Source organism: Nomascus leucogenys, chromosome 23, assembly GCF_006542625.1.
Source record: "Nomascus leucogenys isolate Asia chromosome 23, Asia_NLE_v1, whole genome shotgun sequence".
Lineage (NCBI taxonomy): Eukaryota > Metazoa > Chordata > Mammalia > Primates > Hylobatidae > Nomascus > Nomascus leucogenys.
The window spans coordinates 26,045,506-26,072,520 of NC_044403.1; the positions used below are offsets into that span (position 1 = coordinate 26,045,506).

General features: G+C 49.3%; 1 protein-coding gene across 7 annotated transcripts in view; it reads left to right on the forward strand.

Moving 5' to 3' along the window:
* The first annotated feature begins 675 nt into the window (after positions 1-675).
* CHD4 (chromodomain helicase DNA binding protein 4) overlaps positions 676-27,015 on the forward strand; it is a 39,044-nt gene continuing 12,704 nt past the window's right edge. For 2 of the 7 annotated variants that reach the window (XM_030804898.1, XM_030804899.1), the window contains exons 1-29: positions 676-847; positions 1,696-1,873; positions 5,652-5,773; positions 5,974-6,189; positions 6,379-6,497; positions 6,616-6,857; positions 7,352-7,479; positions 7,737-7,872; positions 8,011-8,189; positions 8,394-8,633; positions 9,978-10,181; positions 10,305-10,510; positions 12,539-12,670; positions 13,236-13,332; positions 14,511-14,702; positions 15,543-15,743; positions 15,931-16,068; positions 16,332-16,453; positions 16,582-16,755; positions 17,083-17,224; positions 17,315-17,446; positions 17,557-17,674; positions 20,736-20,860; positions 21,209-21,446; positions 21,598-21,773; positions 25,973-26,153; positions 26,238-26,324; positions 26,414-26,502; positions 26,602-26,735. In XM_030804898.1, coding sequence (XP_030660758.1) covers positions 1,774-1,873; positions 5,652-5,773; positions 5,974-6,189; positions 6,379-6,497; positions 6,616-6,857; positions 7,352-7,479; positions 7,737-7,872; positions 8,011-8,189; positions 8,394-8,633; positions 9,978-10,181; positions 10,305-10,510; positions 12,539-12,670; positions 13,236-13,332; positions 14,511-14,702; positions 15,543-15,743; positions 15,931-16,068; positions 16,332-16,453; positions 16,582-16,755; positions 17,083-17,224; positions 17,315-17,446; positions 17,557-17,674; positions 20,736-20,860; positions 21,209-21,446; positions 21,598-21,773; positions 25,973-26,153; positions 26,238-26,324; positions 26,414-26,502; positions 26,602-26,735 — 4,370 coding nt within the window. In that variant the 5' untranslated portion in view covers positions 676-847; positions 1,696-1,773. Of the gene's footprint in view, positions 848-1,437; positions 1,579-1,695; positions 1,874-5,651; positions 5,774-5,973; positions 6,190-6,378; positions 6,498-6,615; positions 6,858-7,351; positions 7,480-7,736; positions 7,873-8,010; positions 8,190-8,393; positions 8,634-9,977; positions 10,182-10,304; positions 10,511-12,538; positions 12,671-13,235; positions 13,333-14,510; positions 14,703-15,542; positions 15,744-15,930; positions 16,069-16,331; positions 16,454-16,581; positions 16,756-17,082; positions 17,225-17,314; positions 17,447-17,556; positions 17,675-20,735; positions 20,861-21,208; positions 21,447-21,597; positions 21,774-25,972; positions 26,325-26,413; positions 26,503-26,601; positions 26,736-27,015 lie in introns of those variants that run through there. The other 5 variants (XM_030804902.1, XM_030804900.1, XM_030804901.1 and 2 more) reach the window with 5 other exon arrangements.

Here is a 27,015-nt window from a genome sequence, read left to right on the forward strand (position 1 = left end):
TGGCCTGCAGGGACTGAGGGCAGCTCTAGGGGGTTAGTTATTATGGGATGTCAGTATAGAAAGTGGGAGACTGATTATTACGGGATGTGTGTGGGAGGAGGCCGAGTGTCCGTTGTTGTAGTATGGGGGGGGGTGAGTTTCTGACTATTATGGGATATCAAACTGGGGGTGGATGAAGGATGGTTATTATGGGATGTCTGTGGGGGATGGGGCTGAATATTATGGGATATGAGGCATAAGTGCTGGGAGGGGTGCTTATTATGGGATGGCCATGAGGAAGGAGGGGTGATGAATTATTATGGGATGTTAGCATTAGGGCCAAGAGTGAAGAAGTTGGCAAAGGATGGCTATTATGGGATGTCTAAGAGGGTTAGTTGCAAAAGGTCTGCAATATTATGAGATGTCAGCAGCCCCTGGCATATGTGTATGAAATGTGGGGGGCAGGGTGTGTGTGTTGTGTGTTTGTGTGTGTGTGTTGGGGGGGGGGGTGTCCGTGTGTATTATGGGATGGCCAAGAGGTGGGCGGTTGCCCAGGTGACACGCGCGCGCGCGCTCGAAGGGGGCGTGGCCAGTGGTTGCCTGAGCGACGAGGGGGCGGGGGTTGCCCGGGAGACCTGGGGAGGAGGGTGGCGGTAGTGGAAGGGGGGGGTTGGAGTTGGTTGAGGTTATTATGGGCTGTCCGTGGGGGGGCGGGGCCTGTGCGGTGGGATTTCCCGGCCGGTGTTTCAGGCCCTTTAAGAGGCGACGCTGGAGCCGGAGCCATTTTCCCCCCTTCGGCCGCGGCGAGGAGGATCCGGAGCGGGAGTGACACCGAGCCGGACCCAGCGCGACCTGCAGCGGCTCCGGGGTGAGGAGAGCGCGGGGTTCCCAAAGAGACGCCCCTCACGGCCCTACCAGCCCCGAGGGTCATCCCGTCACCCGCCCCTTCCTCAGGCGTCTCCGGACCCGCGGACCGCCCCTTGCCCAGAGGAGCCGACCCTTCCTTTCCCGGCCCTGCAGGGCGCCCGGCCTCCTCCCCAGCCCCCGCCCTAACCCTGCCAGAGTCTTGCTCCCCGCGACCCCCCGCCTCCGGCTTGGTCTCCCACAATGCCCGGCGCCCACCCTCTCGCCCTTTGATCACTTGTCCCCCGGGACACGTGGCCCGGCCCCCTTCCCGGTGGGACGCTTTCGCCCCCCGCGTCCCTGCCTCCGGCCCCCCGCAGCGCCCGAGCCTCCACGCCCCCTCGTCCCTGCAGCTCTTGAGGAGAGCCTGAGTTGTCCCAGAGGACAGCCTTTGGAGAGCTGCCCTGTCTGGGGACTGGCCCCTCCCCGGGCGCAGGGTGGCGCCCCCCCACCCCCAAGTGACCTTGTGTCCCCGAGCGCCTCGCCGCCTGCGGCCTCCCCTGGCCCCCCCGCGCCGCTGCCACTCGGACCCCCTCCCCCGTCACACCCCGCTCGGTCCAGCCCGGCGTCTCCCCTCCCCGCGCTTGCACCAGCCTGCCCTCGGAGGCGTCGCTCCCTCGCTCCGTGGGGGCGCCTGCCGGGGAGCCAGCTTCCGGGCTGCCCCCGAGGAGTGTGGAACTAAGTTCAGCCTGAGCGGTTCGGGTGCCCTGCTAGGGTGGCTGGGGTGGGGGGCGGAAAGAGCGGGTGGGTGTGGGGGAGGGGGACAGTGCGCGTCACTGACTGTTCTCTGTTTCTCCCCCTTCCCCCGCACAGTGACTCGGGCCAGTGTAGAGGGCCCCAGGCCGCCGGCAGGAGCAGCTGGGCCAATTCCCTGGCCGGGAGCGGAAGGGGATGGCGTCGGGCCTGGGCTCCCCGTCCCCCTGCTCGGCGGGCAGTGAGGAGGAGGACATGGATGCACTTTTGAACAACAGCCTGCCCCCACCCCACCCAGGTAACATCTTCCCCAAGGGCCCATGGCGGGAAGGAGGCATCTGGGGCTCTACCAAGTGACTCCCCTGGTGAGGCAGGGCTGTGTTCCTCCGCTGTCTCTGTGCAGAGCCGGAGGTGGAGGGTATTCGAAGGGAGTGGTTCCCTTCTGCGGAGCTCTGGTGTGAGGGGGGTGGAAGCCATGTGCCTCCTGGGCACGGAGATGCCAGCTTGCTGCACTCTGTCTTGAGGAGTGCTCTGCAGTTCCCAGTTGAGGGAGCTCTCTGGGCTGGCAGGCATTACCTGGTGTGTGGGTCCTCGGAGGAATGCAGGTAGCTGGGACGCCTGGAGGCTTGTGGTGGTGGTGGTGGTGGAGGGGGGCGTTGAGGATTCTGTTTGAAAGACCAGCCGGGCATCTGTGCTAGTAGGATCTTGTGGTTGCCGCTGTGGAAAGGAAAGAGGGAGTGCTGGTTACACTCTATCTGATTATTTTTAGCTTCTGATCGGTTACCGGTTTTCTGTGCTGTCTCAACTGTGTGAAGTTTGAATCGCGCTCTTCAGCAGGATCTGGAGTGCTTTTAGCCAGGCAGATTGCTGGAATGTTTTGAGTGGGGAAGTGATGGGGGCTCGGGGAGGATGTAATAGCCTAGTGAAGAGGGGCAAAAGAAGGGAGGGCACCCCTCTTCTCCTGGTGAGTGGACATAATTTTGGCTTTTTTCCTAGTGGCTTCTGCCTCTATGAGGTAGCCTGGGGTTTAGGCTGGCAGTGTGAAGTGTCTGTGTAGGTGTGCTAGGGGTTGCGCTATCTGTGTTTTGGTGTGGCTCCATGAACTGGCCAAACCCGTATGGTTATAACCACCCTGCCTGATTGGGGGAGCCGTTGTCTATCCTCAAATGATGGTTGATGTCATGTTCCTAAGCAGATGTCTTTCTCTTCTGTGTCCTTCTTCAGAGCCCCTAGCTATGTCACCTACTTGTTTCCTTGACCTTCATGTTTTCTAGTTTAATTTTGTTTTCCTGCATGTCATTTCTTCATTCCTTCTGCTTCCACTTTTCTCATTCTGGAGACTGCTGATCCTGTTTTTGTTTCTCATTTAGCATCATTCACTTCTGCCTTCTCTCTTCTTAGCTTCAGTGGAAGTTGAGGTGGTCTGGGAGAGATGCTTTCACATTTGGCACTTTTTAAGTTGGAAGTCTTTTCTTCAACCTGAGGCCATTTAGGAGAGGGGTTAGTGTTGTCATGGAGGCTCAGCTGTTGGGATGAGAAACTTGGTTTCATCCTTGTGTAGAGTAGAGGGGCAGATTTCCGTGCCCTTGCCCAAGGTGAGGGCAGGGTTGTGGTGCTGGTAAGGGGACCCTGAGAGGGGCATGAGAAACAGTAGTGCTGCCTAGACATTGTGGGTTCCACATTTTGGCCTCCCATTGGCCCCTTGGGCTGGGGCTGCCTTTCGTGTTGACCGGGAGCTGCGCAGGAGCTGTGAACTCTGTCCTTAGCTGTAACATGACCCACTTTTTCCACTTGCCACACCCCATTCCTGTCCCTTTCCTAAATCTTCTCTATATCTCAGTCAGTTTGCGGTTTGCCATTTCAGCATATTATTTGCCTGAGAAGTTTGAGGGCTCCATGTGCATGGAAGGATGTCCCCTTTGCCTCCATGGGTTGTCTTTGTCTCCACTTCCAGCTTTTATGGGGGTGGTGAGATGTAGCTGTTGGGGGTTGGGGGTTGACTTGGGGATTGGTGGGGAAAAGTCCTTAAGAAAATGATTCTTTCTGGTGAAATCCAGGCTGATGTTCCATTCCCAAGGGGGAATGGGAGGGGCTTTCTTGTGCCTAGTCTTATTCTGGGCTGAGAAGCAGGGAGGCTGATGGTGCTTTGTCCAGCCTAATGTCTCATTCCCTAGTATCTGTCTAGCTCAGGAAGTGGGGAGCCAGAGACATTTTAGGGCTAATTTTGGGGGTTAAGAGCTAAGAACATGTCAGGGATTGAAGGAGGGATATTACTTTGTTTTTTATTTTTGAGACAGGGTCTCACTCTGTCACCCAGGTTGGAGTGCAGTGGTGCAATCTTGGCTCCCTGCAACCTCTGCTTCCTGGGCTCAAGCAATTCTCCTGCCTCAGCCTCCTGAGTAGCTAGGATTACAGGTACCTACCACGATGCCTGGCTAATTTTTGTGTTTTTAGTAGAGACAGGGTTTCACCATGTTGGCCAAGCTGGTTTCGAACTCCTGACCTCAAATGATCTGCCCGCCTCAGCCTCCCAAAGTGCTGGGATTACAGGCATGAGCCATTGCACCCGGCTGGGATATTATGTTCTACCACTGTCTAGGTCCTGCTCCGTTTTTTTGTGCAGACATTCCCATATGTTGGATAGGAATCTGGGTGGGGGTGGTGAGGAAGCTGAGCTTCAGAGACTTCTTGTGGGCCTCCATTCCTCAAACTAAATCTTTTGGGTATCAGAAATTTGAGGAGAAGGTTGTATGCGCTGACCACGGGTTCACTGAGCCTTATGTTAAATCTCAGCTCTGATGATTGAAAAAATAATTATGATTGAGGGAGTAATCGAGTTCTTCTCTATTACCTTCATGTTTGTCTCGCTTTCCTTGGGTTTCCTTGCTTAGGACATTAGGGTGGGCTCTTGTGAACTGTGTCATCCCAGAGTAGGTGGCATTTGGACCTGGGGCCAGGTAATAATTTGGGGAGGCTTCTATGAGGGCAGTCTCCCCTCACCCCCCGCCTCACCTCTCTCAAACCCGCCCCCTCCCCTGCCACTTCCTGTCTGTCCTATGTTGGCAGCTGGGTGCCCTGGGCTGGCTTCTGCGGTCAGGAGCCATTTTCCCTCTCCTCAGTGGGTGAGGCACTCCCTTCTTCTCTCCACTCCTTTCTCTACCCACCCCCGTTTGGGCGGGGGTGGGTTGGGAAGAGGGAGAGAGGAGGGAGGAGGGAGTTGGAGCTGGTGTGAATGTCTGTTACAAAGGAAGCTGCCTCCTGGCCTTCTCTGTGTCCCTTCCCACCTATCCTTGCCCAGGAGCTTTCAGTATTACCCCAGGCTTTGTGTGTGCTTCCAGCCAGGGGAGGAGCTGGAGCCAGATGGGAGGAGGATTGCTGGGGGGCGGGTGCAGGGGGAGATGGTGACAGCTGGGCTGATTTGGGCCCCTAGGGAGAAGAGGCTGCTGACCCAGGAGAAGCTGAGGAGGAACATTAGGGTTGGAGATGGGGAAAGGAAATTGTATTTTAGAAGTGGGCATGAGACTGGGCTGGCACCTGAACCTAGGACTTGGAGGTTCTGGTTAATTTGAGCAGTGAGGACTTCAAAGTGGTTAGAGAAGGGTGTGGTTTCCGAGACCCCTGAACTGATCCTGTTCTGGGAAGGTATATTCTATAGTTTTTGCCTTCTGAGTAGGATCTTTCATTCTCATTCCCTGGTTTATAGAATAACTTGGTGGCCAGTTACAGGAGGCCTAAACCTAGTTCTCTTACTTGGTGAACTCTAAGCAGCTCAGTTCAGCCATACTGGTGAACATCTAGAGGACTGCTGGTAGGAATGGGAGAGAGGAGGCAGGGGTCTGGACAGCTGCCCGAGGTGGGCCTGGTCTGGCCTGGCAGGCCTATTTCGGGTATATACAGCTCTCTCTTTGTCTGTTTTTGTCCTGGGTATCAGCTTCCTTCTGTACAGAGTATAGCAGTTCTCTTCAGAGGAATCTGGGACAAGAGGTGGGGAATAAAGTCTAAAGCCTCTGGATTAGGGCCTAACCTTTTGCTATTGATCTTTTTCCTGCCTACCACGCTTTGCCAAATATATGTAGAAAATGAAGAGGACCCAGAGGAGGATTTGTCAGAAACAGAGACTCCAAAGCTCAAGAAGAAGAAAAAGCCTAAGAAACCTCGGGACCCTAAAATCCCTAAGAGCAAGCGCCAAAAAAAGGAGGTGAGTGGGTGACTGAATGTTACGGGGAATCAGAGGAAGAAGGGAGGAGCTCTGAGAAGGGTTGAAGGGCTGAGGGCATTTGTTTCTTTCTGAGGAGTGGTGGGCCAGGTTCTGGGGATGAGCCTCAGGGCTGTCCTGAGGTCAGCATGTGTGTAGCATGTGTGTGTCTGTCTCCCTCTCCCCCCCTTTCCCTGCTCCAGCGTATGCTCTTATGCCGGCAGCTGGGGGACAGCTCTGGGGAGGGGCCAGAGTTTGTGGAGGAGGAGGAAGAGGTGGCTCTGCGCTCAGACAGTGAGGGCAGCGACTATACCCCTGGCAAGAAGAAGAAGAAGAAGCTTGGACCTAAGAAAGAGAAGAAGAGCAAATCCAAGCGGAAGGAGGAGGAGGAGGAGGATGACGATGATGATGATTCAAAGGTGCCTGGATCTCCATCCTCTTCTTTGTACTGTTAAACTTTTGTGCTTTTGTTTCTTAGACACCTTACTGTCCTTTAGAACACTTTCTCTTCTTTTTCTCTTAACTCTGTTACTCTGGTTTTTCCACACAAATTTGCTTAGCAAGTGTGGGCACTAGGTGGCAGGTACTTGACTTTGCTCTTTCTGCAGGAGCCTAAATCATCTGCTCAGCTCCTGGAAGACTGGGGCATGGAAGACATTGACCATGTGTTCTCAGAGGAGGATTATCGAACCCTCACCAACTACAAGGCCTTCAGCCAGTTTGTCAGGTAAAACAGAAGGGGCTTGGGGAAGGGGGAGGAGAATCTTTTTATTATCTCTTCTTACTTCTCTTTCTTTCTTTTATTCTTAAACCTTTCCCTCTGCTCTTGTGCATTTCTCCACCAGACCCCTCATTGCTGCCAAAAATCCCAAGATTGCTGTCTCCAAGATGATGATGGTTTTGGGTGCAAAATGGCGGGAGTTCAGTACCAATAACCCCTTCAAAGGCAGTTCTGGGGCATCAGTGGCAGCTGCGGCAGCAGCAGCGGTGGCTGTGGTGGAGAGCATGGTGACAGCCACTGAGGTTGCACCGCCACCTCCCCCTGTGGAGGTGCCTATCCGCAAGGCCAAGACCAAGGAGGGCAAAGGTGAAATGGGGTTCAAATGGGAGTGGGGGTGTCTAGTGTGGGCTTAAGATGTCAAAGACAGAGCATGAGAATGCTGTTCTGTCAGCCCTAAGGTAGGAGATAGGAGGGAGGAATGAGTCTTGGATTTTTTTTTTTTTGAGACGGAGTCTCGCTCTGTCACCCAGGCTGGAGTGCAGTGGCGCGATCTCGGCTCACTGCAAGCTCCGCCTCCCGGGTTCACGCCATTCTCCTGCCTCAGCCTTTCCGAGTAGCTGGGACTACAGGCGCCTGCCACCACGCCCGGCTAATTTTTTTGTATTTTTAGTAGAGACGAGGTTTCACCGTGGCCTCGATCTCCTGACCTCGTGATCCGCCCGCCTCGGCCTCCCAAAGTGGAGTCTTGGATTTTGGAGGGAAATTTGGGAATCTGAATGTGGGGAAGCAAGCTTAGGTGGAGATTTTATTTTCCCCATCTTTGGTCTTGTGGTATATATTTGCATGTATCCTGATTTTAGGTCCCAATGCTCGGAGGAAGCCCAAGGGCAGCCCTCGCGTACCTGATGCCAAGAAGCCTAAACCCAAGAAAGTAGCTCCCCTGAAAATCAAGCTGGGAGGTTTTGGTTCCAAGCGTAAGAGATCTTCGGTGAGAGCCCAGCCCATCGCTTTAGGGAGGGTGCCATGTCTAATAGAAAGGATGTGACCGTATATCAGGACCTGTCCTTCATAGTAGGCACGTAAGAATGTGGGGAGTTTCCCACAGAACAAGATGAGACTAGGCTCCCTGTATAACGGTGCTTGCTGGGATTCTGGTATCCCCAGTGAGAGAGTACTCCCCTCTCTGCCACTCTGTCCTTTCCCTTGGCTTGAACATCTAACCTTAACTCTTTTTCATCCTGCCAGAGTGAGGATGATGACTTGGATGTGGAATCTGACTTCGATGATGCCAGTATCAATAGCTATTCTGTTTCTGATGGTTCCACCAGCCGTAGTAGCCGCAGCCGCAAGAAACTCCGAACCACTAAAAAGAAAAAGAAAGGTGTGTTTCTCTTCTGTATAATTGTGATGGGATGAGGTGGGAGTGATTGGGGAAGAATCTCCCTAAGGAGATAGGGGTTGGGGGGTGGGGGGAGGTAGTTTTTTTCCAATAACTGGGCTTTCCCTCTTCCTTGCCCAGGCGAGGAGGAGGTGACTGCTGTGGATGGTTATGAGACAGACCACCAGGACTATTGCGAGGTGTGCCAGCAAGGCGGTGAGATCATCCTGTGTGATACCTGTCCCCGTGCTTACCACATGGTCTGCTTGGATCCCGACATGGAGAAGGCTCCCGAGGGCAAGTGGAGCTGCCCACACTGCGTGAGTGTCTGGCCATTGTGGCCCCTTGGAACCCATGAGAAGAAGGGTGGGACAGTAAAGCTCTTTGAGTCCTGGATGGAAATCGAAATGCTGGTGCTGTGGGTTGTGAGCTTTGGGAAGCATTCAAAGGAATGATGGGCACTGGCTTCAGACTTTGGTGGGTGGGCGGGGGTAATAATCTGAATCTGTGGTCCTTTACTGCAGGAGAAGGAAGGCATCCAGTGGGAAGCTAAAGAGGACAATTCGGAGGGTGAGGAGATCCTGGAAGAGGTTGGGGGAGACCTCGAAGAGGAGGATGACCACCATATGGAATTCTGTCGGGTCTGCAAGGATGGTGGGGAACTGCTCTGCTGTGATACCTGTCCTTCTTCCTACCACATCCACTGCCTGAATCCCCCACTTCCAGAGATCCCCAATGGTGAATGGCTCTGTCCCCGTTGTACGGTGAGTGACTGATCTCAGCCAGGGCAAAAGATGTGGAAAGTGTAGTCTTTTCTATGTAGGCTATCGTGAGGCTGGGGTGCAGGAGAGGAACTATGAGCTTTTTAGCCCTGAGAAAGGTATTTTCCTTCATCCTATAGTGTTGGGATACTTTTGTCCTGGGAAAATATAGGACTAACTTCAAACTGAGGAGTTGATGTTTTGCCAGCTCTCTTAGGAGGAGCTGAAGCAATGTTCTTCTAGCTGAGAACATTTGTCCCTGTGTTGACACCCTGCCTCAGGGTCTTGCTAGCTTACAATGTTTTTAATTTTTTTGTTAAAAAAATTTTTTTTTTGGAGACAGGGTCTCATTCTGTCATCCAGGCTAGAGTGCAGTGGTGTAGTCGTAGCTCATTGCAGCCTCCAACTCTTGGGCTCAAGTGATCCTCCTATCTCAGCCTCTTGCTGAGTAGCTAGGAGTACCAGTGCATGCCACCACATCCGGCTAATTAAAAAAAAAAAAATCTCTGTTGAGACAGGGTCTCACTGTGTTGCCCAGGCTGCTCTTGAACTTCTGGTCTGAAACCATTCTGCTCCCTTGTCCTCCCTAAGTGCTGGCATTACAGGCGTGTACCACCATGCCAGCCAGTTTAGAATGTTTAATAGGGCCACTTACTGCTTTTAGATTGCTTAAGGGAGGAATTCTGTGCTCTAAGTCTGTTGATTTCCTGATTGTTCTGGCTTATTAAAGTCTAACTACTAGCTCTGTTAAGCAGATAGGAGTGATGGTGGCATGCAAATCCTGGATGATGTCCAGAAATGGAGAGGGAATTCTATCACAGGTTGAGCACGCTAATCCAAAAATGTGAAATCCAAAATACTTCTGGTCCCAAGCATTTCACGAGGGGTCCTCAACCTGTATTTTCTCCCTAGAGGAGTCCTGGGATTAGATTTTATTTGAAATGAGATCTTTTTTTATTTTTTTGAGATGGAGTCTCACTCTGTCCCCCAGGCTGGAGTGCAGTGGGGCAATCTTGGCTCACTGCAAGCTCTGCCTCCCAGGTTCAAGTGATTCTCCTGCCTCAGCCTCCCGAGTAGCTGGGACTACAGGTGCGCGCCACCACGCCCAGCTAATTTTTGTATTTTTAGTAGAGACGGGGTTTCACCATATTAGCTAGGATGGTCTCGATCTCTTGACCTCATGATCTGCCCACCTCGGCCTCCCAAAGTGCTTGGATTTCAGGCATGAGCCACTGCTCCGGGTCTGAAATGAGATCTTAATCGTCCTTTGACGAAGTTGAGACTGTGGGCTGTCCCTTCTCCTCCCATGGTTATGATTTGAGATTAAGTTGTCTGTTTTTCTTTCAGTGTCCAGCTCTGAAGGGCAAAGTGCAGAAGATCCTAATCTGGAAGTGGGGTCAGCCACCATCTCCCACACCAGTGCCGCGGCCTCCAGATGCTGATCCCAACACGCCCTCCCCAAAGCCCTTGGAGGGGCGGCCAGAGAGGCAGTTTTTTGTGAAATGGCAAGGCATGTCTTACTGGCACTGCTCCTGGGTTTCCGAACTGCAGGTAAGTTTAGGATAGGCTGGAGATGTAGGGGCTAATGATGAAGAGGACAGTGATAAAAGAGCCTTGTGGATAGAAGGAATGAACGCAGCTTCTTGGTGGCTGATTTTGTCTTTCTGCTCAAAGCTGGAGCTGCACTGTCAGGTAATGTTCCGAAACTATCAGCGGAAGAATGATATGGATGAGCCACCTTCTGGGGACTTTGGTGGTGATGAAGAGAAAAGCCGAAAGCGAAAAAACAAGGACCCTAAATTTGCAGAGATGGAGGAACGCTTCTATCGCTATGGGATAAAACCTGAGTGGATGATGATCCACCGAATCCTCAACCACAGGTACCCAGCTGAGCACACGGGAGATAGGCAGTCTCCATGGGAGACTCCTGCTAAAGGGATTGGGAAAATGGATGTCACCAATGTCACCAGTAACTTAGACTCGGAAGACATTGTTTTTTTTTTTTTTTTTGAGACAGAGTCACTCTGTGCACAGGCTGGAGTGCAGTGGCGTGATCTCGACTCACTGCAACCTCTGCCTCCCAGATTCAAGTGATTCTCCTGCCTCAGCCTCCTGAGCAGCTGGGACTACAGGCGCAAGCCACCATGCCCAGCTAATTTTTTGTGTTTTTAGTAGAGACGGGGTTTCACCACATTGGCCAGGATGGTCTGGATCTGTTGACCTCAGGTGAAAGTGTTGGGATTACAGACATGAGCCACCACACCCGGTTGTTTGTTTTTTTGAGATAGAGTCTTGCTCTGTTGCCCAGGCTGGAGTGTAGTGGTGCAACCTCGGCTCGCTGCAACCTTGGGCTCCTGGGCTCAAGTGAATCTCCTGCCTCAGCCTCCCCAGTAGCTGGGCATAGGCACCCCCACCACCATACCCGGCTAATTTTTGTATTTTTAGTAGAGACGGGGTTTTCGCTATGTTGGCCAGACTGGTCTTGAACTCCTGACCGCAGGTGATCTGCCTGCCTTGGCCTCCCTAAGTGCTGGGATTAACAGGCATGAGCCACCACGCTCAGCCTTATTTATTTATTTATTTTGAGACAAAGTCTAGCTGTGTTGCCCAGGCTTGAGTGCAGTGTCATGATCACTGCTCATAGCAGTCCCAAACTCCTGGGCTCAAGCAATCTGCCTGCCTCAGCTTCCCAAAGTGTTGGGATTACAGGCGTGAGCTATTGCGCCTGACACCTTTATGTTATTATTTTTATTTATTTTATTATTGTTTTTTTTTTGAGACAGACATGTCACCCAGGCTGGAGTGCAGTGGCATGATCTCGGCTCACTGCAAGCTCTGCCTCCCGGCTTCACGCCATTATCCTGCCTCAGCCTCCCGAGTAGCTGGCACTACAGGCCACCGCCACCACGCCCGGCTAATTTTTTTTTTTTTTTTTTTGTATTTTTAGCAGAGACGAGATTTCACTGTGTTAGCCAGGATGGTCTTGATCTCGTGACCTTGTGATCCACTCGCCTCCTCCTCCCAAAGTGCTGGGATTACAGGCGTGAGCCACAGCACTCGGCCTATTTATTTATTTATTTATTATATTTTTTGAGACAGTCTTGCTCTGTGGGCCAGCCTGGAGTGCAGTGGCATGATCTAAGCTCACTGCAACCTCCACCTCTCAGGCTCAAGTAATTCTCTGCCTCAACCTCCAGAGTAGCTGGGATTACAGGCGTGTGCCACCACGCCTGCCTGATTTTTTTTTTTGAAATGGAGTCTTGCTCTGTCGCCCAGGCTGGAGTGCAGTGGCGCAATCTCAGCTTGCTACAACCTCTGCCACCCAGGTTCAAGCAATTCTCCTGCCTCAGCTTCCCGAGTAGCTGGGATTACAGGCACCTGCCACCGTGCCTGGCTAATTTTTGTATTTTTAGTAGAGACGGGGTTTCACCATGCTGGCCAGACTGGTCTCGAACTCCCGACCTCAGGTGATCCGCCTGCCTCGGCCTCCCAAAGTGCTGGCATTATAGGCGTGAGCCACTGCGCCCGGCCTGACGCCTGGCTAATTTTTTTTCTTTTTTAGTAGGGATGGGGTTTTGCCATGTTGGCCTGGCTGGTCTTGAGCTCCTGGCCTCAAGGGATCTGCCTGCCTGAGCTTCCCAAAGTGCTGGGATTACAGGTGTGAGCCACTGCACCCGGCCGACACTCTATATTAATTATTAACTGACTGAATTCTGGTGTTTGAGCTGTAGGAAAGTATAAATTAGAGATAATTTTTGGTCAAAGACTGGTATAGTAGAGGCTCTGAAAATGTGATCTGTGGCATACCTAGAGGTCTGGTGTGAAACATATGGTATTGCCAGTTTTTGAGAGGAAGTGAGGAGGGTTGCCTTTTCTGGCTCTGAGGGTTTTGTCTCCTTGACTTGCAGTGTGGACAAGAAGGGCCACGTCCACTACTTGATCAAGTGGCGGGACTTACCTTACGATCAGGCTTCTTGGGAGAGTGAGGATGTGGAGATCCAGGATTACGACCTGTTCAAGCAGAGCTATTGGAATCACAGGTGAGTGATTTTGGGTGAGGAATAGAGTTGCTTCTTTTTTTTTTGAGATGGAGTCTTGCTCTGTCACCAAGCTGTAGTGCAGTGGCGTGATCTTGGCTCACTGCAACCTCCGACTTCCTGGTTCAAACAATTCTCCTGCCTTAGCCTCCCGAGTAGCTGGGATTATTTGCATACGCCACCATACCTAGCTAGTTTTTTTTTTTTTTTTTTGAGACAAAGTCTTGCTCTCGTCCCCCAGGCTGGAGTGCAATGGTGCGATCTTGGCTCACTGCAACCTCCGCCTCCCGGGTTCAAGCGATTCTCCTGCCTCAGCCTCCTGAGTAGCTGAGATTACAGGCATCTGCCACCATGCCCGGCTAATTTTTGTATTTTTAGTAGAGACGGGGTTTCACCGTGTTGGCCAGGCTGGTCTCGATCTGACCTCAGGTGATCTGCCCACCTCAGCCTCCCAAAGTGCTGGCCTCCCAAAATGCTGGGATTACAGGTGTGAGCCACTGTGCCTGGCCAAGTTGTTTCTTCTATAGAAAAGGACTTTGGGCAGCTGTGTGATGTCTTTCTCCTTTAGGGAGTTAATGAGGGGTGAGGAAGGCCGACCAGGCAAGAAGCTCAAGAAGGTGAAGCTTCGGAAGTTGGAGAGGCCTCCAGAAACGCCAACAGTTGATGTGAGTGGGGGTGGAAAGGACTGTAGAGTAGTTTGTTGGGTAGGACAGTGTATCTTTGCTGCAGTCTAATGATAATACTATTAAGTAATGAAATGCAGATAGTAACTTTGTAGCTGAGATTACTTCACAAAGTTGGCTTCCCCACTTCTGCACATCTCTATATATCAGAAAGCACTAGGATTACTTTCTATTTTTGTCATCAGAAAAAAAAAAGGAGGTATATTTTGAGTGATTGAAGAAGTGTTATCTGGGGGGAGGGGCCACATAGCCTAGCTTTTATGAACTTACATTGGAATCTGGCTTAATTCAGGCTCAGTTCCTCTGGGTTTTGTTTGTACAGTGTAATTTGAGGGTGATTAAAGTTTTTTTTTTTTGAGACGGAGTGTCGCTCTGTTGTCACCCAGGCTGGAGTGCAGTAGCGCAATCTTGGCTCACTGAAAGCCCCGCCTCCCGGGTTCACGCCATTCTCCTGCCTCAGCCTCTCCGAGTAGCTGGGACTACAGGCGCCTGCCACCACTTCCGGCTAATTTTTTTTTTTTTTTTTTTTTTTTTTTTTTTTTTTTTTTTGAGACGGAGTCTCGCTCCATCGCCCAGGCTGGAGTGCAGTGGCGCAATCTCGGCTCACAGCAAGCTCCGCCTCCCAGGTTCATGCCATTCTCCTGCCTCAGCCTCCCGAGTAGCTGGGGCTACAGGCGCCCGCCACCACACCCGGCTAATTTTTTGTATTTTTAGTAGAGACGGGGTTTCACTGTGGTCTCGATCTCCTGACCTCGTGATCCGCCCGTCTCGGCCTCCCAAAGTGCTGGGATTACAAGCGTGAGCCACTGCGCCCGGCGAGGGTGATTCAAGTTAAAAAGATGAATCTAAGAGGGACATAACGATTATTTACCTGATGGATCCTGACTAGTAGAATTATTGTATTGGTAGGGAGTCTGCGATGTGTTTTTCCTCAGTGATCTGTAGGATCAAAATCAGGTCTGTCTGGTTAAGCCCTGTTTCCTGGAGGACCCTAAACTGAACATGAAATTGCAGTAATCATAGGGGATCTCTTCCCTCAGAATTTTTTGTAGCTCTTCCCCAAGAGGATCCGTGAAGACTAGTGAGGAGGAAGCAGCTGCTATATTAGGGGAGGAAGGGAGTTCCTTGCCAGCTCTTGACTTCTCTGTTTCATCCTTCAGCCAACAGTGAAGTATGAGCGACAGCCAGAGTACCTGGATGCTACAGGTGGAACCTTGCACCCCTATCAAATGGAGGGCCTGAACTGGTTGCGCTTCTCCTGGGCTCAGGGCACTGACACCATCTTGGCTGATGAGATGGGCCTTGGGAAAACTGTACAGACAGCAGTCTTCCTGTATTCCCTTTACAAGGAGGTAAGGAAATTTGGGGCGGATAGTTTTTTGTGTGGGTGTTTTGTGTTTGAAGCCTTCACTTACACTGAGTAGAGAGATAAGGGAATAAAAAAATTGGTCTCTGACCTTCAAGAACACTGTGGATAATAGATAAACACATGTACACTTGTGTTTAGTAGATAGTAGATAAATGTGATAGTGGATAAACACATGTACACAGTGGAAGATTTGAGGGCATGGAGCCCTGGGTAGGATTAGCAATGGGTCCATAGTGTCAGTTCTAGGGGAATGACTGTGTGTTGAGGGAAGTAGAATTATGAGTAGAATTAGTATGGAAAGACTTGGCTGGACGCAGTGGCTCACACCTGTAATCCCAGCACTTTGGGAGCCTGAGGTGGGTGGATCACCTGAGGTCAGGAGTTCGAGACCAGCCTGACCAACACGGTGAAACCCCATCTCTACTAAAAATACAAAATTAGCCGGGTGTGGTGGTGCACGCCTGTAATCTCAGCTACTTGGGAGGCTGAGGCAGCAGAATCGCTTAAACCCGGGAGGTGGAGGTTGCAGTGAGCCGAGATTGTGCCATTGCACTCCAGCCTGGGCAATAAGAGTGAAACTCCGTCTCAGAAAAAAAGTATATAAAGACTTAATGGCAGAGGTAAGACTTGTAGTTATGGTGGGACCTTGGCTTTTTGGAAAGGAGTGGGCTGGGCACATGTATAGAGGAAGGTGAGAGCAGGAGCAGCAGCACAGGCTTGTCAGTCCTTGGCCCAGCTTGAGGGGGCAGCAGGGTGGTGGGTGTTCACTGGGGTTGCAGTGTGCTGGGGCCCTCAGTCCTGACTCTCCTGTTTTTCCTCAAAGGGTCATTCCAAAGGCCCCTTCCTAGTGAGCGCCCCTCTTTCTACCATCATCAACTGGGAGCGGGAGTTTGAAATGTGGGCTCCAGACATGTATGTCGTAACCTATGTGGGTGACAAGGACAGCCGTGCCATCATCCGAGAGAATGAATTCTCCTTTGAAGACAATGCCATTCGTGGTGGCAAGAAGGCCTCCCGCATGAAGGTATCTGAGGGGAGGGAAGCCACCCTAGAGAAAGAGTTGTGGCTTCTGGCTTAGTTTACCTCCTTGTGATCTGGTCCCTGGTGAGGCAAAAGGGTAACCCTGGGAGGAGGAAAGCATTCCATCAGTCCCCTGGTTGTGCTTACACAAAGGAACTGACGAGTAGTGACCAAGTTGCCTTCATGTGCAGAAAGAGGCATCTGTGAAATTCCATGTGCTGCTGACATCCTATGAATTGATCACCATTGACATGGCTATCTTGGGCTCTATTGATTGGGCCTGCCTCATCGTGGATGAAGCCCATCGGCTGAAGAACAATCAGTCTAAGGTGAGGGCTGAGGGAGGGATGTTGGAGCCCCCACTTTGGGTTTTTTCTAGTACTACCAATTCATTAAGGGGAAACTTGTAGGTGGAGAGGAGAGGGAAAAATTGTCTTTCCTTGTATGTGACAGCCCTTGGTGGCCAGGCCTTTAAAAAGAATGTGAGGAGTGGGATGCTTAACTAGTGGGCAGTGAAAAACTTGAAATTTTGTAGAGATTTACCAGAGCTCTGTTTTCATTGGATTTCACCTTTCTCCATCTGCTTCACCAGTTCTTCCGGGTATTGAACGGTTACTCACTCCAGCACAAGCTGTTGCTGACTGGGACTCCATTACAAAACAATCTCGAAGAGTTGTTTCATCTGCTCAACTTTCTCACCCCCGAGAGGTTCCAGTAAGTATGTGTTTATCTGTAATCAGCTCATAATTGTGCTTCTCATTCTTCCTGTTGCCCATTTCCTGTATCACTTTTCTTTCTTCCTTTCTCCTTCTCCAATAACTTTTTCCTTTTTCTTTCTGAAGCAATTTGGAAGGTTTTTTGGAGGAGTTTGCTGACATTGCCAAGGAGGACCAGATAAAAAAACTGCATGACATGCTGGGGCCGCACATGTTGCGGCGGCTCAAAGCTGATGTGTTCAAGAATATGCCCTCCAAGACAGAACTAATTGTGCGTGTGGAGCTGAGCCCTATGCAGAAGTGAGTTGGGAGGGACAGAAGCAGACTCCATTTAGACATCTGCCAGTCTGCAGAGTGTTTCCTATTCCTCCCCCACTCAGCTTCAAGGCATCTGGTGACATGAGCAAGCAAGGCCTGAAGAAACCTGATGCTAGGGCGCTGGAACGCATAGTTCTTTAAGTTATACCTTTCCTTATTTAAAATGGTAGTGGTGGTAGTGCTTGTGCGTTAGGTGTCCTTAGTTCCAAAGTGGGATGTGTTGGAAGAAAGATCTCAGTTGTTGGGACTGCATTATTAGTCATTGAAAGGCCCTCAAGTCTAACCTGTCTTTCTACCTTGCCCATGTAGGAAATACTACAAGTACATCCTCACTCGAAATTTTGAAGCACTCAATGCCCGAGGTGGTGGCAACCAGGTGTCTCTGCTAAATGTGGTGATGGATCTTAAGAAGTGCTGCAACCATCCATACCTCTTCCCTGTGGCTGCAATGGTATGTAGTGCCATCTCCTGTTCCACCCTGGGTTGGGTCTCCTCCATGTGGGCTTTCTTTTAATATTTTTTTCTTTGCATTTGTTCTCAGGAAGCCCCTAAGATGCCTAATGGCATGTATGATGGCAGTGCCCTAATCAGAGCATCTGGGAAATTATTGCTGCTGCAGAAAATGCTCAAGAACCTTAAGGAGGGTGGGCATCGTGTACTCATCTTTTCCCAGGTATCATGTGGACTGGGAGCTTTAGGGAACAGTCATAGACAACCCTTAGTTACCTAAGGAAAGGGATTACCATCTGACCCTTCCGTAATTAAACCGTGCTTCTTTTACAGATGACCAAGATGCTAGACCTGCTAGAGGATTTCTTGGAACATGAAGGGTATAAATACGAACGCATTGATGGTGGAATCACTGGGAACATGCGGCAAGAGGCCATTGACCGCTTCAATGGTGAGAGAGAAGGAGTTGTTTAGTTTCAGGAATCCTCATTTGCTTGTATCTTTGGACTTTAACTTCTTGTGCATCTCCTTTTCTGTGTAGTTCTTTTGGGGCTTTGTCATTTGAGATGGAAGAGTAAAGCTTTTGAATGTCTCAATTGGAAGGATGTATTGGACTATTCCTAGGAGATTTTTTCTTTTGCGGTATTTGTTCTTTCTGCTAGAAAGAAGAAAGCATTGTATCTCGAGGGCAAGCAAGGGGTCAGGACTTGTTCAAGCTCAAATAGCAAGTTACTAGCAGACTTGTCTGCCTCAGTAGACGCTACTAGGTTTTGGTTTTGTTTTTTGTTTGTTTTTTTTTTTTTTGAGATAGAGTCTTGCTCTGTCGCCCAGGCTGGAGTGCAGTGGCACGATCTCGGCTCACTGCAACCTCCGCCTCCCGGGTTCAAGCAGTTCTCCTGCCTCAGCCTCCCAAGTAGCTGGGACTACAGGCATGTGCCACCACACCCAGCTAATTTTTGTATTTTTAGTAGAGATGGGGTTTCACCATGTTGGCCAAGATGGTCTTGATCTCCTGACCTCATGGTCCGCCCACCTCGGCCTCCCAAAGCGCTGGGATTACAGGCATGAGCCACCACACCTAGCCTGTTTTGTTTTGTTTATTTGAGATAGGGTCTCACTCTGTTGCCAAGGCTGGAGAGCAGTGGCACAATCATGACTTACTGCAGCCTGGACCGACCCCCAGGCTCAAGTGATCCTGCTGCTTCAGCCTCCCAACTAGCTGGGGCTATAGGCTTGAGCCACTGTACCTAGCTAACTAAAAAAATTTTTTTGTAGAGATGGAGTCTTGCCATGTTGCCCAGGCTGATCACAAAGTTCTGGGCTCAAGCAATCCTCCTGCCTTGGCCTCCCAAAGTATTGAGATTACAGGCATAAGCCACTGTGCTCGGTATCACTATTCCTTGTTTTAAAAAAAACTTATTTTAATTTTAGACTTAGAAAAAAGTTGCAAAACAGCAGAGAGGGTTCATGTATACTGTTCAACTAGCTAGCTTCTCTTAATAATAACTTACATTATTGATCATTGCAGTACAATGATCAAAACTAGGAAATTAACATTGGTATTATACTATAAATGACAGAACTTCAATGAATGTCACCAATTTTTCCTGATGTCTATTTTCTGTTTCAGGATCCAATCCCAGGTCCTGTGTTCCATTTAGTTATTGTGCTTCCTGCTATCTGTGACATGTGACATTTCTTTATTTTCTTATATGATACAGATTTTTTTTTTGAGATGGAGTCTCACTCTGTTGCCCAGATTGGAGTGCAGTGGCGCGATCTTGACTCATTGCAACCTGTGCCTCTTGGGTTCAAGCAATTCTCCTGTCTCAGCCTCCTGAGTAGCTGAGATTACGGATGTGCGCCACCACGCCCAGCAGATTTTTGTATTTTTAGTAGAGACAGGGTTTCACCATGTTGGCCAGGCTGGTCTCGAACTCCTGACCTCAGGTGATCCGCCTGCCTCGGCCTCCCAAAGTGCTGGGATTACAGGTGTGAGCCACTGTGCCTGGTCAATATAGATACTTTTGATAAGCACTGTTCAGTTACTTTGTAGAATGTCTCTAAGTTTGGGTTTGTGTGATGTTTTCTCTTGATTAGATTCGACATTTTGGGCAAGAATGCCACAGAGGTGATGATGTGTCCTTTTCTTTTTCTTTTTTTTTTTTTTTGGAGACAAAGTCTTGCTCTGTCACCAGGCTGGAGTGCAGTGGCGTGATTTTGGCTAACTGCAACCTCTGCCTCCCGGGTTCAAGCCATTCTGCTGCCTCAGCCTCCCTAGTAGCTGGGATTACAGGCGCCCGCCACCACGCCCAGCTAATTTTTGTACTGTTAGTAGAGACAGGGTTTCACCATGTTGGCCAGGATGGTCTTGATCTCCTGACCTTGTGAACCACCTGCCTCGGCTTCCCAAAGTGCTGGGATTACAGGCGTGAGCCACCACGCCCAGTCGATGATGTGTCCTTTTCAATGCATCATACTGGGGGACGGACATGATGTTCATATGTCCCCTTACTGGTAATGACTTGATCACTGGTTAAGGTGGTGCCTACTGAGTTTCTGCAGTGTAAAGTTTCTCTTGTTCCCATTGTAATTGATAAATAGCTTGAGGGAGATATTTGAGACTATGTCAGTGTCTTGTTTCTCCTTAAACTTTCACACTGATTTTAGTATTCATCAGTGGACCTTGGTTACAATGATTATTACTGTGGTGTTTGCCTAGTGAAGTTTTATATTCTGACATTCTTTCTTTTTTAATTCCGCCTCCCGGGTTCAAGCTATTCTCTTGCCTCAGCCTCCCGAGTAGCTGGGATTACAGGTGCCTGCCACCACGCCTGGCTAATTTTGTATTTTTAGTAGGCAGGGTTTCACCATGTTGGCCAGCTTAGTCTCGAACTCCTGACCTCAGGTGATCTGCCCACCTGAGCCTCCCAAAGTGTTGGGGTTACAGGTGTGAGTCACTGCACCTGGCCTATTCTGACATTTTTCTTTAAGAGATAGGGTCTTGCTCTGTTGCCCAGGCTGGAGTGCAGTAGCACAGTCAGAGCTCATTATAACCTCGAACTCTTGGGCTCAAGTGATTCTCCTGCCTCAGCTTCCTGAGTAGCTGGGACTGCAGGCGTGTGCCACCATGCCCAGCTAATTTTTTTTTTTTTTGAGATGGAGTTTCTCGCTCTGTTGCCCAGGCTAAAGTGCAGTGGCGCAATCTCTGCTCACTGCAACCTCTGCCTACCAGGTTCAAGCGATTCTCCTGCCTCAGCCTCCTGAGTAGCTGGGATTACAGGTGTATACCACCACGCCTGGCTAATTTTTGTAATTTGAGTAGAGACGGGGGTTTCACCATGTTGGCCAGGCTGGTCTCGAACTCCTGATCTCAAATGATCCACCTGCCTCTGCCTGCCAAAGTGCTGAGATTACAGGCGTGAGTCACTGCCCCTGGCTTAATTTTTTACTACATTTATGAATTGGAATTTAGGAGACACTTCTAATGGTGTTTTTGGTTCCTTTATTAGCACCGGGTGCTCAGCAGTTCTGCTTCTTGCTTTCCACTCGAGCTGGGGGCCTTGGAATCAATCTGGCCACTGCTGACACAGTTATTATCTATGACTCTGACTGGAACCCTCATAATGACATTCAGGTGAGCAGAGGCAGCAGGCAGCCTTAATAAGTAACATGTTACGCTAGAAAGGCATAGTGGCCTCTATGAGGGCTCCATCATCTGGAATTAGGTTTTTAAGTGAGAAACAACAGATTCTTTCTGTGTTGTTTACCTTACTATGAGCCAGAGTTTGGTTAGCTGTGGTCCTATTTTGGGTAACATGATAATAGAGGGTGGTGTCTGGAAGCAGGGGTGCAAAAGGAAGTTTCCTATGAAGGCAGGCTGCGGACCTTGCCTTGTACTGAATTTAGAATATTAAGTGGAAGTCAGGATAACAGTGGCACCAGAAAAATACAATTTCTGGCTTCATTTCCTGTTCAACTCCAGGCCTTTAGCAGAGCTCACCGGATTGGGCAAAATAAAAAGGTAATGATCTACCGGTTTGTGACCCGTGCGTCAGTGGAAGAGCGCATCACGCAGGTGGCAAAGAAGAAAATGATGCTGACGCATCTAGTGGTGCGGCCTGGGCTGGGCTCCAAGACTGGATCTATGTCCAAACAGGAGCTTGATGATATCCTCAAATTTGGCACTGAGGAACTATTCAAGGATGAAGCCACTGATGGAGGTGAGGTAGTCAGGAACTTACATTTTGGTGTGGGGCTTGGCCTCTCTAAAGGTTATGGAGAATCTTTGATACCAAGGGTCTTGTGGGACTTGCTTTTTCCACTGCAGCTGCTGAAGCTGACTTTGGGATGTGGGCCCTTAATTTTTTATAGGAGGAGACAACAAAGAGGGAGAAGATAGCAGTGTTATCCACTACGATGATAAGGCCATTGAACGGCTGCTAGACCGTAACCAGGATGAGACTGAAGACACAGAATTGCAGGGCATGAATGAATATTTGAGCTCATTCAAAGTGGCCCAGTATGTGGTACGGGAAGAAGAAATGGGGGTGAGTATGAATCCAAGGCAATCCTGTGCTTGGTGATTGGTCTGAAAATTGGAATTGAGACCAAGGTGGTATTTGAGACAAGAGGAAAATATCTGTAGGCAAATACTTATGTTGATGAATTGATATACCTCTTCCTTTGAAAACAAAGCTGCTAACATGATTAATCAGATTTTCATCTTTGCCTTGGTTGTCAGAAAACTGACAACCAAATATCATGCTCACAACAGTTAGTTTGGCTCTTTACCAGAATGTCATTTTCTCTTATGTGTTTTATTAAACCTTACAAATAAAATTTTGAATGCTACCTCATCTTTCTAGAGAAAAGGCAGAAGATTCTAGGTAATCTATCTCTCTGTGTTTTCTGGTTTTTATTTAAGAGACAGGGTCTCTACCAGGTGCAGTGGCTCACATCTGTAATCCCAGCACTTTGGGAGGCCGAGGCAGGCAGATCACTTGAGGCCAGGAGTTTGAGACCAGCCCGGCCAACACAGTGAAACCACGTTTCTACTAAAAATAAAAAAAATTAGCCGGGCACAATGAAGCACACCTGTAGTCCCAGCTACTCGGGAGGTTGAGGCAGGAGAATTGCTTGAACCCAGGAGGCGGAGGTTGCAATGAGCTGAGATTGCGCCACTGCATTCCAGCCTGATGACAGAGCCAGACTCTGAAGAAAAAAAAAAAGCGACAGGGTCTTGCTGTGTCACCCAGGCTAGAGTGCAGTGGCATAATCATAGCTGAGTGCAACCTTAAACTCCTGGGCTGAAGAGTGACCCTAGTATGTGTGCTACCACACCTGGTTAATTTTTAAAATGTTTTTAGAGATGTCTTGCTATGTTGCCCAGGATGGTCTTGAACTCCTGGCCTTAAGCAGTCCTCCTGCCTTGACCTCCCAAAGTGCTGGAATTACAGGTGTTAGCCACCACACCAGGTCTCCTTGTGTGTGTCTTTCTTTTCTCTTTTCTTCCTTCCTTTCTTTCTCCTTCCTTCCTTCCTTCCTTCCTTCCTTCCTTCCTTCCTTCCTTCCTTCGTTTCTTTCTCTCTCTCTTTCTCCCTTTCTGTCTTTCTTTCTTTCATGAAGTCTCACTCTCTCCCCTAGGCTGGAGTGCAGTGGTGCAATCTTGGTTCACTACAAGCTCCACCTCCCGGGTTCATGCCATTCTCCTGCCTCAGCCTCCCGAGTAGCTGGGACTACAGGCGCCTGCCACCACACCCGGCTAATTTTTTGTGTGTTTTTAGTAGAGATGGGGTTTCACCGTGTTAGCCAGGGGGGTCTCGATCTCCTGACCTTGTGATCCACCCACCTCTGCCTCCCAAAGTGCTGGGATTACAGGCGTGAGCCACTGCCCCTGGCCTTATGTATTTTTTTTTTGAGACGGAGTCTTGCTCTGTTGCCCAGGCTGGAGTTCAGTGGTGCGATCACAGCCCACTGCAACCTCCACTTCCTGGGTTCAAGCAATTCTCCTGCCTCAGCCTCCCAAGTAGCTGACATTACAGGTACGCGCCACCATGCCCGGCTAATTTTTTCATAGTTTTAGTAGAAACGGGGTTTCACCATTGTTGGCCAGGATACTGTAGAACTCCTGACCTCAAGTGATCCGCCTGCCTCGGCCTCCCAAAGTGGTGGGATTATAGACATGAGCCATTACGCCTGGCCTCCTTGTGTGTTTTTGTTTTAATTTTTTTGAGACAGAGTCTTGCTGTCTCACCCAGGCTGGAGTGCAGTGGTGTGATCTCGGCTCACTGCAACTTCCGCCTCCTGGGTTCAAGCAGTTCTCCTGCCTCAGCCTCCCGAATAGCTGGGACTACAGGCACGTGCCACCACACCCAGCTAATATTTTGTATTTTTAGTAGAGACAGGGTTTCACCATGTTAGTCACGATGGTCTCGATCTCCTGACCTCATGATCCGCCCACCTCAGCCTCCCAAAGTGCTGGGATTACAGGCGTGAGCCACCGTGCCTGGCCCCTCCTTGTGTTTTTTTAAACATTAGAATCGGGTGGGGCACGGTGGCTCACGCCTGTAATCCCAACACTTTGGGAGGCTGAGGTGGGTGGATCACGAGGTCAAGAGATTGAGACCATCCTGGCTAACATGGTGAAACCCCTTCTCTATTAAAAATACAAAAACTAGCTGGTCGTGGTGGCGGGTGCCTGTAGTCCCAGCTATTCAGGAGGCTGAGGCAGAGAATCACTTGAACCCAGGAGGCGGAGGTTGCAGTGAGCTGAGATTGCACCCCTGCACTCCAGCCTGGTGACAGAGTGAGACTCCATCTCAAAAAAAAGATTAGAATCGGTATATACCTTTTTATTCTCCTCCCTTCTTTTTCTTGTTCTTTTATAGTAAAAAAAGAAAATAGTATGTGAGGAATGTGCGTGTGGCTTGTTTTAATGTTTTTCACTCCTAAATGATATAGAGGGGTATGAAATGGAAAAATAAAATTTCCTTTTTCTTGTCTTCTGTAAACCACTCAGCTCCGGGTTCTTTGAATTGGCATTAGTTCTGGTGGTCTTTGTCATCTTTTCTCATTCTTCCACCTCAGAACCATCCCCCTTGCTGTGTTTCCCTGTGATTTTGTTCTTGAAGGTAATGCGTCCAACCTCAGTTTATATGTAAGTGTGGCTGAATGGTCTGACATAGGTCTGTGTACCACAGTGTTCAATCAGAAACGACCCTATTGATAGAATGCTCACATTCCTTTCAGTGGCAGTGAATGTAATAGAAGTGATTGACGGGAGAGCACATGCTAAGTGGATCATCCTTGCTGGTGACTACACAAGTATACACATTGTTCTTTGATTAGTGACTACAGCTGCTGTTGACTTCTTTTAAAATATTTTTAAGTTTTATTTTTAATAGATAGTAATTTACATAGTTCAAAATACACAAAAGGGCCAGACACGGTGGCTCATGCCTAGAATCCCAGTACTTTGGGAGGCTGAGGCAGGAGGATCGCTTGACCCCAGGAGTTGGAGACCAACTTGGGCAACATGGTAAAATTCCATCTCTAAATAATAAAAACATTAGCCGAGTGTGGTTGCTCACGCTTGTGGTCCCAGCTGCATGGGAGGATCCCTTAAACCTGGCGGTCGAGGCTGCAGTAAGCCGTAATGATGCCACTCTCCTGCAGCCGGGGCAACACAGCTAGACTCTCTCTCAAAAAAAAACAAAACATATATATAGTTATATGTACACACACGTATCTCTTTTCTCTCCTGTCCTCTAACAATTTAGTTCTCTTCTTGGGGACAGCTAATGTTTTCAGTTCCTTTTATATCTTTCCAAAAATATTTTATGTGTATACAGATTATACATATATTCATACATGTATATGTACACTCACATATATGTACCCAAAACCTTTTCTTTCCTTTTAAACATAAAAGTAATACCAATGCAATGTAAATGCTACATTGGTTAGGGAATAATGACAAGAAACAAGTCTGTACATGTTGAGTACAGACATAATTTTGTTTTTTCTCTGAATATTTTCCATCTATGGTTGTTCGAATCCACAGGTGCAGAACCCATGGATACAGAGGGCCGATTGTAATTTATTTAATTAGTTCCATAATGATGGGCATTTAGGTTGTTTCTAATGTTATGCTATTAGCAGCTGTTTAATTCCAATATAAGGGATGTGGAATCAGTGAGTGGTCCTGAAGTGTCTGAAAAAAATTCACTTTTAGAGGAGTATCAACATTTTTGGGACATAAGAGGCTATATATAATTCTTTTCGTTTTGCAGACAGTTGGTAAGCTTTTATGAAGTTTATGAAGAACAGAAAGGCTTATAGTCATCCTCTCCTTTCTTCTCTCTTATGAAAATCTTTTACAGTACTTCAGAAGCTTCTCCATTCTGCCTTGCTAAGGCTCTGACCTCTTCTTTTTGCTGTCTTTCAATTGTATGTGCATCAGTGCAAGGGGTTAGAAGAAAGCATTCTGTCTCTTCATCCTTCCCTGTGATAATAGCTCTATCCCATGTTTTCCTTGAGTTATGCTGACTGCTAATCTATACATAATTATGAGGAGCTATGTACTCTCAATTAAATTTCTTCTAAGTTCTTAGGTCCAAACAGGCACACCAAGTATTGAAGAGTCCAGTCACGAAAAGGAGCTAGCAGAGTGGGAACTGTGAGGACCAGGGGTAGCTGGTGGTGCTGACTTCAGCACTCCTGAGTCCTGGCCCTCCCTCTGTCCCAGGAGGAAGAGGAGGTAGAACGGGAAATCATTAAACAGGAAGAAAGTGTGGATCCTGACTACTGGGAGAAATTGCTGCGGCACCATTATGAGCAGCAGCAAGAAGATCTAGCCCGAAATCTGGGCAAAGGAAAAAGAATCCGTAAACAGGTCAACTACAATGATGGCTCCCAGGAGGACCGAGGTGTGTGTGGCCGGCCCCGCCCCCCACCCATGGGCCGTTCCACTAGAGCAGTGGGCCCCGCTCATCTGCCCTCTCTCCCTCCAGATTGGCAGGACGACCAGTCCGACAACCAGTCCGATTACTCAGTGGCTTCAGAGGAAGGTGATGAAGACTTTGATGAACGTTCAGAAGGTGAGGGCTGTGCTTTTTTGTTGCTTTTCTAAATGTTGCTTTGTTTAATATCCTACCTGTGTCACTCATTCATCTTTTTCTTCTTGCAGCTCCCCGTAGGCCCAGTCGTAAGGGCCTGCGGAATGATAAAGATAAGCCATTGCCTCCTCTGTTGGCCCGTGTTGGTGGGAATATTGAAGTAAGTGCCATACGATTCTAAAGGGGGGTGAGTGCCAGGTATTGGATCTTTGGTGGAATGCGACCTGCTCCCTCTCACCTGGGTTTCTTCTTCCCCTAGGTACTTGGTTTTAATGCTCGTCAGCGAAAAGCCTTTCTTAATGCAATTATGCGATATGGTATGCCACCTCAGGATGCTTTTACTACCCAGTGGCTTGTAAGAGACCTGCGAGGCAAATCAGAGAAAGAGTTCAAGTGAGTTGAGGGCTGGAGTGGACTGATCTAGAGCAAGGGCTTCTGCTATCTATCTGGTCATTCCATGGTTCTAGGCCCAGCCGTGCAGGGAAGTGGGCTGTTTCCTCTGTTGAAGTTGGCAGGTGAAGCTGTTAGTAATGTGTTCCTAGCTTCCCTGGAAGAGAACCTGGGTCTTCTTGTGGGGTCTGGAGGTCAGCCTTCCCGTGCAGTGGTGGGCTTTACCTCAAGGTGGAGCCATAGTTATTGCCTGTGATAATGCCTCACGAAGGGATGGAAAAGA